We start from the raw sequence: 18,292 nt of genomic DNA, 5'->3' as shown, positions 1-18,292 counted from the left end.
ATTAGCTTTTTTCTATTCAGCAGGTATGTTGTTTGAAGAAAGCTCCAGTCCTACAATCACCTGTCTTACCTGAAGAAGAAGTCTACCAGCATGTCCGGCAATCAGATGGAGGATGGAGATTCTCATGAGATGTGTGTCTTATGTTTGGGGATGGAGCACGCCCGGGCAGCTCTCGAGGGGGCTGCCTGCGCCCGTTGTGAAGCCCTTTCCGTGCGGGTACTGAGGTACAGCATGTCTCTTCTCGCTAAGGCAACATGGCGGCTTCACTCATGGGTTCACAGCGTGATCTGTCGGAGGATTTCGGGACGGCTGAGGCTTTTTCCCGACCTTCATCCGCTGGCTCCAACGCTTCCTTTCCTCGTTCGGGAGCCCGTTCTCGGCTTCTCCCGCTCGCGGTTTGGATCCGGAGACGCTGCAGCAATCCGACTCCGAGGAGGCGGACGTGCTCAGCGTAGTGGACGATGACTTCCGGGTGTCGGGGCGGCGTCATCTGGCGGCGCCCGACTATGACGTGCTGCTGGAGGTGGTGACTAGAGCCGTGGCTAAGCTCAACATCAACTGGCCACAGGAGGAGCAGACACCACAGGCTAGTGGTAAGCTTGATGAAAGGTCTCTTAAGCACCACGCGCCACCTCCACACCGGTCTCTGCCATTCTTTCCTGATTTACATGATGAACTGAGTAATCATGGGGCAGACCCTTCTCTACATGGCTTTCCACACCCCGATCACTGAACTGAGGAAGATCTGGCGTAGCTTCCGCCAGTACCTCCCTCGCCGGTCTGGACCCAAGGCAGCTGAGGCTGCCAGGCGTAGGTCCCTTCCCTCTACGAGCTCCTACGGAGAGGAGAAGAAGCAGAGTGTCGGTTCTCGGGGGCCCCGCTGAGGAGCTGGGGCAGCGAGACGGCGCTCTCACCCTCAGCATTCTGAGAGACGCGATCTGAGGACCGTCATCCAGTCCCGACGGAGCTCAGGGAAGACCGGGGTAGGGGAGTCTTTCTCCCCTCACGCACCCCCCCCTGAGGCCGATCGAGGTCCCCTTCGCCGTGGCAACGGGTGATGTTATCCCGCCGTTTACACGTTCAGGACGCACCTGCCACCATCGAGTCCACGCCGTACTGCCTGCCCCGAGGGTCTGCAGTCAGGCGGCGTTCAGACTCACTCACCGTGGATCTTCGGCGGCTCTCCCCTGCCGTTATGGGGCTTCAGGGGTCCACCAGAAGATCACACGAGACACTGACTACCAGCCCCGAGGGGTTGGTTCCGTTGGCAGACTTTGCAGAGGCTTGGCGGAACCTGACGAACATTTCTCCGTGGGTCCTGCGCACTGCCATACATGGGTTTCGACTACAGTTCAAAACCCGCCCTCCAAATTCAACAGAAGAGAGGGGGTGGTTTGGTCCGCCCGGAGCAAGGTCCGGTGTTGGGACAGGAAGTTCGTACTCTGCTGAGGAAAGGGGCTGTGGAACCTGTCTACCCCCCAGACAGAGACGCCGGTTCTACAGCCGGTACTTCATAGTCCCCAAGAAGGATGGAGGGCTGCGCCCTATTTTGGATCTGCGGGTTCTAACCGATCTCTGAGGAGATTCAGGTTCAAGATGCTCATCCCCGCCATCGTGACGCACATCTGAGGATTGGTTCGTCACGATAGATCTAAAGGACGCCTATTTCCACGTCTCCATCCGTCCTTCTCACAGGAAGTTCCTGAGGTTCGCCTTCGGGGGTGTGGCTTACCAGTATCGGGTTCTTCCATTCGGCCTGGCACTTCCCCTCGCACATTCACCAAGTGCATGGATGCAGCACTGGCCCCGCTGAGGCTCCAGGGCATCCGGATTTCAACTACATCGACGACTGGCTCATCCTAGCCCAATCTCGAGAGTTGGCGGTTCGGCATCGAGATGTCGTTCTGGCTCATCTGCGGCGTTTAGGGCTAAGGCTCAACGCAAAGAAGAGTGTGCTGGCGCCCACCCAACGGACTACGTTCCTAGGGGTAGTATGGGATTCGACAACGATGCGGGCACAATTGTCTCCGGCACGTGTCGACACCATATTGGCTGCCGTGAAAGGGGTGAAGTTAGGCCACGCCATCACTATAAAACACTTTCAACGAGTGTTGGGTCTCCTGGCGGCTGCGTCCAGCGTAATACCATCTGGACTGCTGCACGAGACCCCTGCAGTGGTGGCTGCCGTGAAAGGGGTGAAGTTAGGCCACGCCATCACTATAAAACACTTTCAACGAGTGTTGGGTCTCCTGGCGGCTGCGTCCAGCGTAATACCATCTGGACTGCTGCACATGAGACCCCTGCAGTGGTGGCTAAGGAACAAGGGTTTTTCCTCCGTCTGATTTGGGTTACGCGCAAGTGTCTTTGTTCCCTATTAGTTTGGAAGGAAACTTGGTTCCTGTCCCAGGCGCCCGTGCTGGGAGGGTCTTGTCGCCGGCTGGTCATTTCGACAGACGCCTCCCTCATGGGCTGGGGCGCGGTCATGGGCAGCCGCTTTGCAAGGGGATCCTGGCAGGTGCATCAATCAGGATACATCCCCAAAGTGCCTTCTTGTGCAGCAGGGTCCACAGTGCTGCAGGCATTTCATCCTCCACCTCATGTGACAGCGGAGGACGGGAGACTTCATCTGCTCTGCCCTGTCAGAGCACTGAGTATTTACACTCTGAGGTCCTCCTGTTGGAGGAAGGCTGACCAGCTGCTAGTGTGTTTTGGGTCTCCCAGGGCCGGGCTCCCCGCATCCAAACATACTATTAGCAACTGGCTAATAGTATTATTAACTATTTCCCTGGCCTATCAGGTGCGCGGTTTGCCTTCACCTGTGGCTGTGAGGGCTCATTCTACCAGAGGCATGGCAGCCTCTCGAGCCCTCCTTTCCGGGGCCTCTTTGCAGGATGTTTGTTTAGCGGCTGGCTGGGCCACTCCGCACACATTCATTCGGTTTTACAGTCTTGACCTTCCTTCGACACCTGGCACTCGTGCGCTCTCCTCTTAGTCGTGCCACTTTACTGCACACTGGGTCAGGCGGGGTTTTCGGCACAGTTTAGTGGGTATCTCGTTCCCATAGTGTCGTAACCGACAGTTCGAAGGGGAACGTCTCGTGTTACGTTTGTAACCCTGGTTCCCCGAGAAGGGGAACGAGACACTGCGTCGGCCCGCCGCACCTCTCTCCCCGCCTGAAGTGCCTGCTTCATAGTTTAAGCTAATGATGAGTGTGTACAGGTGTGCTTTATACTCCTCCGGTTATTCCATCACACCTTACCGTTCTAGCAACAAGCCAATAGGATTGGAGTGATTTCATTCACGTTCAGACCTGCTTCGCCTAGAGGTGTTCCCATAGTGTCGTAACCGACGCAGTGTCTCGTTCCCCTTCTCGGGGAACCAGGGTTACATACGTAACCCGAGACGTTACTTGTGGTTCCTAGAGTCTCCAAAAGTAGAATGGGAGCCAGAGCGTTCAGCTATCAAGCTCCTCTCCTGTGGAACCAGGTTCCAGTTTGGGTTCAGGAGGCAGACACCTCCACATTTAAGAGTAGGCTTAAGACTTTCCTCTTTGATAAAGCTTATAGTTAGGGCTGGCTCAGACACACTACACAACTTGTTGTCTTGTGACCGGAGTTTTGAAGTTCACACTACTTGACAGATCTTTGACTGGAGGTCAGACACTACGCTTTGTCAGCTGACGCTGGTCTCCAATCCATGTTTTGTCAAGAAAACACAGGTGAAATGTGAAACGGGAACCTACACATGAAAGAGCTGTTTGTTATTCTAAAGATAGCAATTATAAAGAAAGAAAGAATGGATTAGCACACAAAGTTAGCAGGGATTGTCTGAGCTACAGAGAGCTGACAAGATACTTTATTGTCACATAATGTTGTGAAATTCATTCTCTGCATTCACTGCAGTGGGCAGCCGCTGTGCAGCGCCCAGATCTTTATCAGTGTTGGTCAGTGCACTAACCCAGAGGACACCCACGCAGAACATGCCAACTCCACACAGAAAGGCCGGGACGACTGGGGTTTGAACTACGGACAAAGTTATTATTGTAGGGGATTTTAATATTCATGTGGATGTTGAGAATGACAGCTTCAGTACTGCGTTTATCTCTCTGTTAGATTCCATTGGCTTCTCTCAGAGTGTTCATGAACCAACTCACTGTTTTAACCACACCCTCAACCTTGTTGTGGTATATGGTATTGAAATTGAACATTTAATAGTGTTCCCACAGAATCCCTCTTTATCTGACCACTGTTTGATAACTTTTGAGTTTGTATTGCTGAACTACACGCCATTGGGCAAACATTTCTATACAAGATGTCTGTCTGATAGTGCTGTAGCTAAATTTAAGGATGTGATTCCATCAGCTCTAAATTCATTATCAAGTCACAAAGTAACTCCTATGCTAATTTCAGTCCCTCCCAAATCGATCATCTCGTTGATAGTGCTGCAGGCTCGCTGCAAATGACACTTGATTTTGTAGCCCCTCTAAAAAAGAAAATACTAAAACAACGACGGTTAGCTCCACGGTATAATACTGAAACTCACAAATTAAATCAAGTATTGCGGAAACTTGAGAGGAATTGGCGTTCCACCAAACTGGAAAATTCTCGTTTAATTTGGCAAGATTTACTTATAGGAAGGTCCTCCGTAATGCCAGAGCAGTGTACTACTCGTCATTAATAGAGGAAAATAGGAACAACCCCAGGGTTCTTTTCAGCACTGTAGCCAGGCTGACAGAGAGTCACAGCTCTATTGAGCCAAGTATTCCCATAGCTCTCTGTAGTTACGACTTCTTGAGCTTATTTAATGATAAAATTCTAACTATTAGAAACAAAATTCACCAAGACCTGCCCTTAACTGGCACCAACTTATCTCTACACTCAGGAACCTTAGAAACAGCTGTAGAACCAGATATATGTTTAGACTGCTTTGCTTCCCTCAATCTTTACCAACTAACTTCAATAATTTCTTCATCTAAACCATCTTAGACCCCATCCTGACTAGGCTGCTTAAAGAAGATTTACCCTTAGTCAGCACTTATATACTAGATATGATCAATCTCTCTTTATCAACAGGCTATGTACCACAGTACTTTAAAGTAGCTGTAATTAAACCTCTTCTGAAAAAGCCCAACCTTGATCCAGATGTTTTAGCAACTATAGACCTATATCTAACCTTCCACCTCCATAAAGCAGTCGTCAAACAGCTGTGTGACTTTCTACATAGCAAAGGTTTATTTGAGGATTTTCAGTCAGGATTTAGAGTTCATCTATTTCTACCAGGTACCAAGCGATCTTTCACCACCGTGAGAATGGGTGTCCTTGATGTAATTATGTTGTGTTTTTGTGCTAAACTGCAAAATGTTCAAAATTCATACAGATTGTTCATAAAGTGAAGAAACATATATAAAAGTTGTTTTCCTGCACAAAATGTGTGTCACTTTACTTGCAAACAATTACGTGTTATAAGGTCTTATAATTAGTTCATATGGTATTATGTCCACCTGTAAAATATTATACAGGGATAGATATTTTAACACTTTACTTAAAGCAAACAAAGACATGCTATATAACTTTAAACATTATTATAAGCTATTATTCCATTTTATATCACTTATTCTAAATGGTGACTAAAGTGTATTTATAACGAGGCAGAGTCGGTGGCTATAATGTGTTGTTAATGTGAACATGGTCAGAGATTCTTGACGCACATTGATGAAAACTGGTATTACTATTAGTTATAAAACATTAAATCAAAAGGTCATAATACATTATGAACTTTGCTATAGCGCCTAATGCATGTTTGTAAGTGATTATAACAACTGTTAAAATGTTTTATGGACGCATTATATCGTGTTATAAATATATGCATAAGTCATTATAGCGATGACCTTCATAGAAAGTGTTACCTAAGGGTCTTCTGCAGGAGGTATTTCAAGGTCTGGACATCCCGTTCTGCTTCTCCATTACTCTGCGGAAACCGCGGGCTGCTTGTGGTGTGCTGAAACCCGTAATCCACAAAGGAAGTGAAAGCTGGTACAGAAAACTGAGGCCCATTTTGAAACTTAAGTTGTTTTTTTTCACCCTGTCCTGCCCAGTAGACTGGTATGCAGTATAAGGAGCTGGATACAATGTTGTGCAAGACAGACTTAGCTTTAACAAAGGAGTTTTAATTTAGTTCTTTGTCATTTTTATTGTCTTTATTGTCTATGCATGTGTATTTGTCACCAGGCCAGACATGGGGGGAAGCACATTATCACACAAACAGACACCACGGAGAAAGGACAGCACCTGCAAGAGAACTGGGAGGGGGATGACAACAGGACAACGACAGAAAATACACCAATTGCCGAAAAAAAAGATACCTGCAGGAAAACGGGGAGATGGGGAATGGATAAGAGATAACCGAACAACAGCAACAAACAGCACTGTGGGAGAAAAACAGTCAAGCAGAACATACAAAACAACACAGTGCAGCAATTGGAAGAGAACCAGGGGCAATAGCCCCCAGCCACCTTCCAAGGCCCCGCGAACCCAAGGCCCGCCCAACCCATGGATGAGGGCCCAGCCCCCCAGAGACCCACCACCGACGGGAGCAGGCAAATACCAACCCTGTCAGCACCGGCCATGTGCCCCCAGAACTTCTGCATATCCTTGTCCTGGTAGAGCCGGCAGGGGACAGCGACAGGAGCATCACCTCCGCCGAAGAAGGCCGCAGCGAGGAGAGGGGACCACGGATCCCAGGCCAAGGTCATGCCACCTCCCACCTGAAATGTGCAGAAGCCCGAGGCCCACAGTCCCCAAGGGGCAGGGAACTGGGCCAATGGGACCGCCACCAGCCTGCATGCATATATTGTATTGTGTTGGATCCATGTAATAGTTTGTGTTGTATGGTGGAGTGGAGATAAGGTGTGAGGTAACTAAGGTGCAGTTAAAATTGGGGGGTAGTTGCAACACGGGCACCACATTTCCATTGATAATTTTTGTGTGATTTTGTTGTCAGCACAAGTATGTAAATAATTGTAAAGAAAAATGTAAAGAGTATTTAATGAGATTATTTCATTCATTCAGATCTGGGATTTGTTATTTTTGTGTTCCCTTTAATTTCAGAATACTCTAATATTTGTGGAAACTGATTACCTCAAAATGTTTATGTAGCGGTTATAATAATATTATTTTTGAGTACACTTAACTTAAATATAATTCAATTCAATTCAATTTTATTTTTATAGCGCCAAATCACAACAACAGTTATCTCAGAACACTTTTCATAAAGAGCAGGTCTAGACCGTACTCTGTGATGTTATTTACAGAAACCCAACAGTTCCCACCAAGAGCAGCACTAGGCGACAGAGGCAAGGAAAAACTTCCATTAAGAGGCAGAAACCTCGAGCATGACGAATTTCGCGGAAGCCTCGCAAACATTTCCCTGTGGGTCCTGCGCACAGTAGTGGATGGCTACAGGCTGCAGTTCTGGGTTCGCCCCCCCAGATTCTGCGGGATGGTCGGGACTGCAGTACACGCAGAACAGAACCAGGTGTTGGCTCTCTGCTAAAGAGACGGGCCATAGAACTCATTTCCCCGCCGGTCGGAGAAGCCGGCTTCTACAGCCGATACTTCCTGGTTCCCAAGAAGGACGGAGGATTGCGTCCTATTTTAGATCTGCGGTCCCTGAACCAATCTCTGAGGAGATTCAGGTTCAGGATGCTTACCATCCCCGCCATCATCAGTCACATCCAATCCAAGGATTGGTTTGTCACGATAGATCTGCAAGACGCAAGATTTCCACAGGTTGTCAGTCAGGTTGGGCGGCCATCTGCCTCGACCGGTTGGGGGGGAGAGAGAGAGAGGGGAGAGAGAGAGGGAGAGAGAGAGAGGGCAAGAGAGGAACATAGAGAAAGAGAGAGAGAGATGGAAGGAGAGAGAGAGAGGGGAGGGAGGCAGCCTACACAATATACACACAGAGGTACAGACAGTAAAGGTGATGTTGCTATAGACTAAATGAAAAATGGTACAGATATACAGGTGCTGGTCATATAATTAGAATATCATCAAAAAGTTGATTTATTTCAGTAATTCCATCCAAGTGAAACTTGTATAATGTATACATTCAATCCACACAGACTGATATATTTCAAGTGTTCATTCCTTTTAATTTTGATGATTATAACTGACAGCTAATGAAAATCCCAAAATCAGTATCTCAGAAAATTAGAATATTGTGAAAAGGTTCAATACTGAAGACACCTGGTGCCACACTCTAATCAGCTAATTAACTCAAAACACCTGCAAAGGCCTTTAAATGGTCTCTCAGTTTAGTTCTGTAGGCTACACAATCATGGGGAAGACCGCTGACTTGACAGCTGTCCAAAAGATGACCACTGACACCTTGCACAAGGAGGGCAAGACACAAAAGGTCATTGCTAAAGAGGCTGGCTGTTCACAGAGCTGTGTCCAAGCACATTAATAGAGAGGCGAAGGGAAGGAAAAGATGTGGTTGAAAAAAGTGTACAAGCAATAGGGATAACCGCACCCTGGAGAGGATTGTGAAACAGTGGAGTGGTCCAAAGTTATGTTCTCTGATGAAAGTAAATTTTGCATTTCCTTTGGAAATCAAGGTCCCAGAGTCTGGAGGAAGAGAGGAGAGGCACAGAATCCATGTTGCTTGAAGTCCAGTGCAAAGTTTCCACAGTCAGTGATGGTTTGGGGCACCCCATCATGTCATCTGCATGTCATCTGCTGGTGTTGGTCCACTAGTGTTGGTCCACTGTATTTTCTGAGGTCCAAGGTCAACGCAGCCGTCTACCAGGAAGTTTTAGAGCACTTCATGCTTCCTGTTGCTTACCAACTTTATGGAGATGCAGATTTCATTTTCCAACAGGACTTGGCACCACATGGTATCCCTGTTCTTAATTGGCCAGCAAACTCGTCTGACCCTAACCCTATAGAAAATCTATGGGATATTGTGAAGAGGAAGATGCGATACGCCCGACCCAGAAGAGCTGAAGGCCACTATCAGAGCAACCTGGGCTCTCATAACACCTGAGCAGTGCCACAGACTGATCACCTCCATGCCACGCTGCATTGCTGCAGTAATTCAGTCGAAAGGAGCCCCAACTAAGTATTGTTGCTTTGGATAAAAGCATCTGCCAAATGAGTAAATGTAATGTAAATGTATTGAGTGCTGTACATGCTCATACTTTTCATGTTCATACTTTTCAGTTGGCCAACATTTCTAAAAATCCTTTTTTTGTATTAGTCTTAAGTAATATTCAAATTTTCGGAGATACTGAATTTGGGATTTTAATTCGTTTTCAGTTTTAATCATCACAATTAAATGAAATAAACATCACACACACAACACACACAACACATAACATCTGTGTGTAATGAATGAATTCACTTTTTGAATGGAATTACTGAAATAAATAAATTTTTTCTAATTACATGACCAGAACCTTTATACAGTAACGTTAATGATAACAATCGTAATGTTAATGATAATAATAGTAATAATAACAATAGGACTAGTAACAATAGTTGTAGCAGAGGGTGTTGAGCAGGAACACCGGAGCAGCAGGTGACTCGCAACCACAGATCCAGAGCCAGAAACACCTGCAGGAAGTGATAGGAGGAGAGAGGAGAGGGACGAGAAAACACAAGACTACCGGAAAGGGGACAAGTTGAGTTAGTAACATGCAATAATGGGATGAGGTTGCATACAGAGGGAGAGAAAGTAGAGGAGAGAGGAGCTCAGTGCATCATGGGAAATCCCCCGGCAGTCTAGGCCTATAGCAGCATAACTAAGGGATGGTTCAGGACTCACCTGAGCCAGCCCTAACTATAAGCTTTATCAAAGAGGAAAGTCTACAAAGCCTACTCTTAAATGTGGAGATGGTGTCTGCCTCCTGAACCCAAACTGGAACCTGGTTCCACAGGAGAGGAGCTTGATAGCTGAACGCTCTGGCTCCCATTCTACTTTAGGAACCACAAGTAACCCTGCATTCTGGGAGCGCAGTGCTCTGGTGGGGTAGTAAGGTACTATGAGCTCTTTAAGATAAGATGGTGCCTGACCACAATAATACTTAAATTTTTTTAATACTTTAATTTCTGCATACTAAATTACACTGATTCACTGATGCTTATTAAAATTGAATTCCACTGACTAATTCTTTACTCAATAATTGGAACTGTGTACAACTTATACTCTGAGGGAAATCTACTCAAAACAATGTATTGTGCTAGACTCAAATACTAATGGGAACTCACTCAACAAAATTACTAATAGTCAACTTAAAATTTATAAAATGCCCATTTTCAGATAGTAGTTCTAAAAAACTACGAATACAACTCCATTATTACAATTCAAGTTCTCTTTATTAAACAATCACTTTCAAACTTCAAACATCTCCTGTCATTTCTACATTTCACAGAAACAAAATATGTTACAGTGACACTTGTTTTCATCAGACGGGAAAAAAATTCTCTTTCTGGTAAGGCACATCTTGCATAAAGCTGAATAGACAATTTAAGTAATTGACTGCTTGATCAGATAATTAACCAGCAACAATTTTGATAATCGATTTGTTTTCACTCTTTTATGCATGCTTTTATGTTGAACATTCTCTATTCACAGATACTTAATCTTTTGGTGTTAAGTGATAATAACTTGACTTTGCTGAATTTCTTCAGCACAGTCCTTTGAGCTAAACAAACTTTCCTTTTACTAACTGCAGGTTGTTATGTGTACATCATGCTGTTCCTAGATTGACAATCAATATAATTATTATACAAATATTTTTACAGCACATCAAGTCATATAGTTTAATGTAATGCAATTTTAAAATAATAATAATATTGATAGCAATAATAATGAATCCATCCAACTGCAACTACTTAAAGACAAGTCAAATTTAAACATTTTCAGTTTCTCTCGCCGTATAATACAGCTACAGACATGTACATGCTGCTTTCTGTCCGCTTTCGACTTTCATTGTCAGCCGTATGTTCCCCCTCGAGGGAACTCGAACTGCGTCGGTGACGACACTATGGGAACGCCTCTGGGCGTGGCAGGGCTGAACTATGAATGAAACTACTCCAATCCTATTGGTGGTACTAGAACGGTAGTGTGTGATGGCGTAACCGGAGGGGGAAAATAAGCACATAGGACACATTAGCTTCTTTCTATTCAGCAGGCACTCTGGCTATGTTTGGAAGCTCCATCATCCTACCTAAAGTCGAGACGAAGCAGATCATGTCGAAGCGATCTCGACAGTGTGTCTTTCCATGTGAGCGTTTCATCATGGAAGGTGATACCCATGGGATGTGCGTCTCATGCCTGGGGATGTCGCACGCTCAGGCAGCTCTCGAGGGGGCTGCCTGCGACCATTGCGAGGCCCTGCCCCTGAGGGTGCTGAGGTCTCAAGCGGCCCTTTTTCTAGAGGATGGTCGGATGCGCTCCCCCCGTGGCACAGGCCCTGCGGTTGCTGTGGCATCACGTCGGCTCCGATCCTGGGGATCGCAACGCGAGATCGCTGAGGGTGCCGGAACGGCTGAGGCCTTTTTCCGGTCCTCGTCCCCGATCGGGAGCCCGTTTCTCGGTTTCTCCCACACGTTGTGAAGATCGTGGAACAAACCCTTCTCTGCACGGCTGTCTACGTCCCCCCGGCTGGACTACGGCAACGTGACGGAGATCAGACAGCACGGCTACGGAGTGATGCCACGAGTGGAGGAGGCACTGGCTAGCTACCTCTCTCCCAACCTTGCCTCATCCCTCCGGACGCCGGTGCTCCCCACCAAGCCATGTCGGATGACGTCCGATTTGGTGGGCAAGGCCTACATGGCAGCGGGTCGAGCTGGTGCCAGCCTGCACACGATGGCTGTCTTGCAGGCATACCAGGCCAATCTCCTTCGGGACTGTGACGTAGGAGGAGGTCCCTCTGAGGAGGACCTGACTGAGCTCCGTAGAGCGACGGACTTGGCTCTCCATGTGACCAAGGAAACGGCCCTTCCATCGGCCGATCCATGGCAGCTTTGGTGGCTCAACCTTTCGGGCATCCAAGGGAAAGGAGAATACTTTTCTCCTTGATGCGCCCCTCTCGCCTTCTGGCCTGTCTGGCGAAGCAGTGGATGCTGTCATCAACAGGTTCCAGCACGGCAAAACTCAGGGAGAGGCGTTTGAGCGATATCTCCCCCGCCAGTCAGACTCCAGGACTGTGACGGCTCAGGAAAGGCGGACGCAGCCTTCGTCCAGCACCTACCGCCACAGCCAGAAGCAAAGCGTCGCTTCACGGGATCCCCCTCAACCAACATGGGACGCAAGACGGCGCTCTCGCCCACAGCCTCCCGGGAAGAGGTCCTGAGACTTCGAGTAGGGGGTACCCACCACCACCCCCACCTCCTCCCCCTCCCTGCTCCCCTTCCCCTGAGAGAGGACGACTGGGCTCACAAACCGTGGTTCACCGGCGAGCCACGTTCACCAAATGCATGGATGCAGCTCTGGCTCTGTTGAGGCTCCAGGGCATCCGCATACTGAACTACATCGGCTCATCCTGGCCCAGTCTCGAGAGTTAGTGGTGGCTGAAATCCAAGGGATTCTCCCCGAGGGGAAATCCGCTCCGTCTGATACGGGTTACAAGCGGGTGCCTTCGTTCCCTGTCTGTATGGAGGAAATCTTGGTTCCTGTCCCAAGGTCCCGTGTTCGGAGCAATCTGTCACCGAATAATTATTTCAACAGACGCCTCAGTCACGGGATGGGGCCGCTTCGCAAGAGGCTCCTGGGAGGAGCATCATTTCTCTTGGCACATAAATTGCCTGGAAATGTTGGCGGTTTTCAGAGCTCTGAGGAGTATTCTGCCTGCCCTCCGCGGTCGCCACATACTTGTCAGAACCGACAATACGGCAGTGGTGCCCTATTGGAATCACCAGGGGGGTCTGTGCTCATGCCCATTATGCAAACTGGCACATCAGATCCTCCTGTGGTCCCAGCAGAGACTGCTGTCCCTCAGAGCGATGTACATCCCTGGGACCCAGAATCAAGGAGCAGACCTGCTGTCGAGACAGGGGCTGAGGCCGTGGACTTGTTTGCGTCCCGAGAGACGGCGCACTGTCCCCTGTGGTTCTCCCTCTCGCCCCCTGCCCCGCTAGGTCTGCCATGGTGCAGTCGCTCTGCTCCCGGGGGTTCAGGAGCGGGTCCGCCAGGACGGCGTCAGTCTACTACTAGTAGCCCCATTTTGGCCGGCATGAGTGTGGTTCTTGGACTTAATATTGCTCCTCGAGGGTCCGCCCAGGCAGGTCAAATTTTGTAAATTGCGTTATTAATGAACAGTTTTGCTCCATTACTTTGAAATTCTTCTCAATCGCCATGGGTAGCCATCTTGAATTTTTTGAAAACGGAAAGACCACGCCTGGATGTTCGGACGTTGATGACGTCATACGCTCTGTCCCTCTGTACACTCATAAATTATCAGTAAGATAACAATGTTCACTCAAAAACAATGATGCACATATAATTAAAACAGAATTACCCGTTCAGAGAACAGTTTATATCCTTCTTAGCACCAGGGTACTTGTATAGCGCCTTTCTAGTCTTTTCGACCACTCAAAGCGCTTTTACACTACATCTGCATTCACCAGTCATACACTGAGCCTAAATGCTCAAACGGAAACTAGCATTCACAGACATTCATACACTGGCGGAACAGCCGCCAGGGGCAAACCGGGGTTCAGTATCTTGCCCAAGGACACTTCGACACGCAACCAGGGGGAGCCAGGGATTGAACCTTCTGATTAACGGCCAACCTGCTCTACCTCCTGAGCCATAGCCGCCCTCCACTTACAGTGAAATTTAAGACCTACATATCAACAACATCTTCTGCTTACTCAATGTCCAATCTTCATGTAAAGAATGTAATTGATTTTCTTTGAATTGTGCTTTTATAAAGCCATTTTAGTCGATGGAAAATGAAGCATCTTTAGAGATAAGCTATTTGCTCATAGAGCATTCCATAGTTCCATAAAATACAAATAATCAGAGTTTCAGAGTTTGAGTCCAGGGGTTCATGGAGTCCTAATTTGCATTTGTGTTTTGTTGGTAAGAAAACGTAAGTAACATTATTCACACGAAGTTCTAGGTTTACATATGTTTCACATGTAATGCCATAGGTTTCACGTGGGATTTCACAAGGGCTTCACATGTATCCCATAGGTTTCACCTGAAAACTGAAATCGGTCTGATAAATAGGACTTAAACCAGCTTAGAGCGGTTCCTTTAATGCCAATTAAATGTTCCAGTCTCTGTAATAGGATCAATGGTATCAAATGCAGCACTAAGATCTAGTAAAACCAGTACAGAGACAAGTCCTTTGTCTGATGCAATGAGGAGGTCGTTAGTAATTTTCACCAGTGCTGTCTCTGTGCTATGATGAGCTCTAAATCCTGACTGAAAATCCTCAAATAAACTATTGATCTGTAGAAAGCCACACAGCTGTTTAGCAACTGCTTTCTCCAGAACCTTAGAGAGAAATGGAAGGTTGGATATAGGTCTATAGTTGGCTAAAACATTCACTCTCCCAATTATCAGCACATCACATTTCACCACTTATAGTGTAAGTCCACAGGAAATGGGCAACATCAGGGAATAACGTTCCTGGATTTTTCTTTTCACCAGCCATCACTTTAGTTTGCTAGCTGGTACTGCTAACCGCCTGCTCAGACAAACACCTCTGTGGTGCATCTTTTGGAGCTCATCCTGCAGTAGTACAGGCTGGATAGTGTTAACGGCAAAGAGTCAAAGTCAAAGAACATGATCCTCACAGTGTCACCAGCCTTGTCCAAGTTAGAGTGGGCTTACTGGGGCAGCTGTGGCTCAGGAGGTAGAGCGGGTTGGCCGTTAATCGGAAGGTCGGCGGTTCAATGCCTGGCTCCCCCTGGTTGCGTGTCGAAGTGTCCTTGGGCAAGATACTGAACCCCGAATTGCCCCTGGCGGCTGTTCCGCCAGTGTACGAATGAGTGTGAATGTTAGTTTCCGTTTGAGCACTTAGGCTCAGTGTATGAATGTGTGTGACTGGTGAATGCAGATGTAGTGTAAAAGCGCTTTGAGTGGTCGAAAAGACTAGAAAGGCGCTATACAAGTACGGAGCATTTACATTTACATTGACTTACTGGAGCAGGTAGATGATGGCATCCTCAATTCCCACCTCAGGGTGGTAGGCAAACTTCAGTGAGTCTGAGATGAGCCAAGACCAGTCTCTCCAGGACTTTCATTATGTGGGTTGTTAATGCTGTTGTTCTATAATCGTTGAGGACTTCTTTGGTACCACAACAAGGCAGGATTCAACAGCACTGAAACCTTCTCCTGACTAAGGCTAAAGTTGAAGAGGGGTTGTAGGATTCCACATAGTTGGTGTGCTCAGGCCTTCAGGATGCCATCTCTCTAGCTCCCTCTTCATCTGGCTGCAGGGTACACACAGGCGGGTAAGGACGGCAAAGGTGGTCATGTTTTCTTGTGTTGGGGGAGGCGTTAGTATGGCTGTGATAAAGACCATAAACATAACATACATAAACATTAAACATAGTTAAATTATTTGTAATTAACAATTAAATCCCAACTTTTGTCGGTTTTTCTGCACATGTAGCCTATTTATAAGAGCAGTCTTCAGTAGTTACAAAACGTTATGTTAACGCCACTCTCTCCCAACGAGTCCAGCATCAGTGACAGCAGCTGCCAGAGTTCAATAAAAGCGCATCCGCTTCAATAAATCCGATGCAGAAATGTTCGCAGTTGAAAGCTTTTTGCTGGTCGCAAACACAGTTTACAATATACGACAATGTTCTTTGCATCTTAGACTATGACACAATAATGGCAGCAGCTACTTACAGCTGTAGAAAGAACGCCACTACCCCTCGTACTCCTTTGAACATTGGACATTAACAACAAAGTCTGGTCCCGCTGAGCAGCTGCACAGTCGTGGATTTATGTCAAAGATGGTGCATTCAGTAATAGTAACGCAGCGTTACTTGCCTTAGTAACTAGTAATACTATTACTGTTTTAGAAAAGTAATTAGTTACACTACTAGTTACAGGGAAAGTAATTTTATTACAGTAACGCGTTACTGCCCAACACTGGTGTCATCATGGATTAATGTCACTAAGATAATGATCATTCTGCACTGATCTGTCAAACTATCCTAGCCTTCTGATTTTATCACTATATACCTAAATGTTAACTGATCACCGGACTGCGGTAAATGGAGGCTATATAAGAGATTGGTATGCTAACTCCAGTTGTAGAGGGAATAACCAATTATTGTGAAAATCATAAAATCTCTCCAGGTGAACTAAATGATTTAATATGAGCTTGTTACCTGTAACGTTGGCTAACGTTACACAGCTAATTTACCACAGGAGACTCAAAGTTAGCAAACTGCACAGCAGACTGACCTTGACAGGACAAGGATGAACCCGATCCCGAATCACGAGTGTTGAGTTAAAAGAAGATTCTCTACTTTATTTTTCTGCTGCTGGTTAAAACTAGGCTACAGTCTTCTTCCTTGTTGTCTCCACCGATGAAGATGATGCTAGCTAGTGCCTGAATCTCCTGTCAGTTCATGGGAGAGAATGTCGCTGTTTCCACTTGCTGGTGTAGCTATTCAATTACTGTCAAATTTCCAAATCTCTGTTTACAGATCTCAGCGGGACAGAGTGGACAAAATTCCACAAATGTGTAAAAAGGAACTTACAAATGTAATGTGAAACACAAATTGACAGGAAGTAATCTGCAAATGTGCAAAAACAGTTTTGTGTAGAAATGGATCCATAAATGCATAAATCACACTTTGTATGTGAAATAAAAAGATCTTTGTACAGATTTAATTGTGTGTTTTTGCAAATTGTGTGATATTTGTGTATATATTTATTTACAGATCTCTGCAGTGCACATTGTACATAATTACACAAATGTGTAAAAAGGAAGTTACAAATGTAACATGACCCACAAATTCACAGGAAGTAATCTGCAAATGTGTAAAAACAGTTTTGTGTGTACACATCACTCTGTATTTTTGTGGATATGATTTTACACATCACAAATGTAAAAATACATATTTGCAGATAGTGAAATATTTGCGCATCATTGTACACATTTGTAGATTGTCTTCTGTGGGTTACAAATATTAAAGTCCAATTAAAACTTCCATAAACCGGGCCCCTTCTTTGGACTCAGTGATGTGTCTTTAAATATATTCCTGCTAGAACTCTCCTCACTCTGTTTTTTTGGTGGTGATTATTCCAAAACCTGATAAATAGATTACAAAACTGAATAAATTAATTATAAACTGTCATCAGATTCCATGAACAACCAACACTATCTCAGCAATTCTAACGCTCAATGAGGATCATATGCATTGTCACCCTAAGGGTTTGAATTTGTATCTACATTTATATAATACAGAACAAAAAATATGTACACTATGTATTATGGCAGTGGGTATTTCTTATTTTAAATGTTGCCTACTTAGCTTGACTTACTTGCTTACAACTTGAGTTGTCTAACAAGATCAATACTGTTCTCATATCTAAACACAAAATAGGTCAAGCTATGTCTTTAAGCCATTTTCAGGCTGCATCTTACATGGCAATATATAACTATATATACACTGTATAATACTATGCACACACTAACAATACACCATTTCCTGCCTTATAATTCATTAGCAACCAAATGAAAGTTGTATTTAAATACAGTATTGAACAGAGAATCTTATGTTCTGATCTAAAAACATACCTTTCTCCTTATAGTTCCACTGCATAACAATGGATAGGTAGCTATTGTTTACGGATCTAAGTCCCCTCTTGGCAATTTCTTTACAAAGCAAAAAAAGCACATTTGCAGTAATATTATGTTAAAAGACAGTAAAAGTAAATTTTGTATTATATTTATTTTACTTCAAAAGGAAACACAGGTCCACACTGGTTGGTTTAAACCAACGGTGCACTGTTAGTTAGGTACGCGTGTGTGTGTGTGTGTGAGTCAATATGTGCATGTTGTACGCACCTGTGTGTGGCTGACTGCTTGTGAATTAGAAAGTATAAAAAATAGCACAGCTGATTGACGTGTAAACAGCAGAGGAACAACAACAGAAGAAAGAGTGAAAAAAAAGAGAGAAAAGTACACAAAACATTATCGGACAAACTAGTCAGAGAACCACAGTATATACTGTTGAGACATGCGCTGCATTTTATAACCATTCACCTGCCATATAGGCTGTAATATACTTCTACTTGAAATTTTGTGCAT

General features: G+C 45.6%; 1 protein-coding gene across 1 annotated transcript in view; it reads right to left on the bottom strand.

Annotated features, from left to right (window-relative positions):
- LOC119883204 (mucin-5B-like) overlaps positions 1–6,751 on the bottom strand; it is a 33,394-nt gene extending 26,643 nt beyond the window's left edge. Inside the window, exons 1-2 of the mRNA XM_038693772.1 lie at positions 6,608–6,751; positions 5,906–5,997 (exon numbers count right to left, since the gene is read on the bottom strand). Coding sequence (XP_038549700.1) covers positions 5,906–5,997; positions 6,608–6,751 — 236 coding nt within the window. The remainder of the gene's footprint in view (positions 1–5,905; positions 5,998–6,607) is intronic.
- Positions 6,752–18,292: the final 11,541 nt, after the last annotated feature.

Source organism: Micropterus salmoides, unplaced genomic scaffold (genome assembly GCF_014851395.1).
Source record: "Micropterus salmoides isolate LMB-PRFRI ecotype aquatic unplaced genomic scaffold, ASM1485139v1 Ms_hic_scaffold_3, whole genome shotgun sequence".
NCBI lineage: Eukaryota > Metazoa > Chordata > Actinopteri > Centrarchiformes > Centrarchidae > Micropterus > Micropterus salmoides.
Note: the sequence above shows the minus strand (reverse complement) of the source record. Positions and strands in the feature narration are given on the sequence as shown.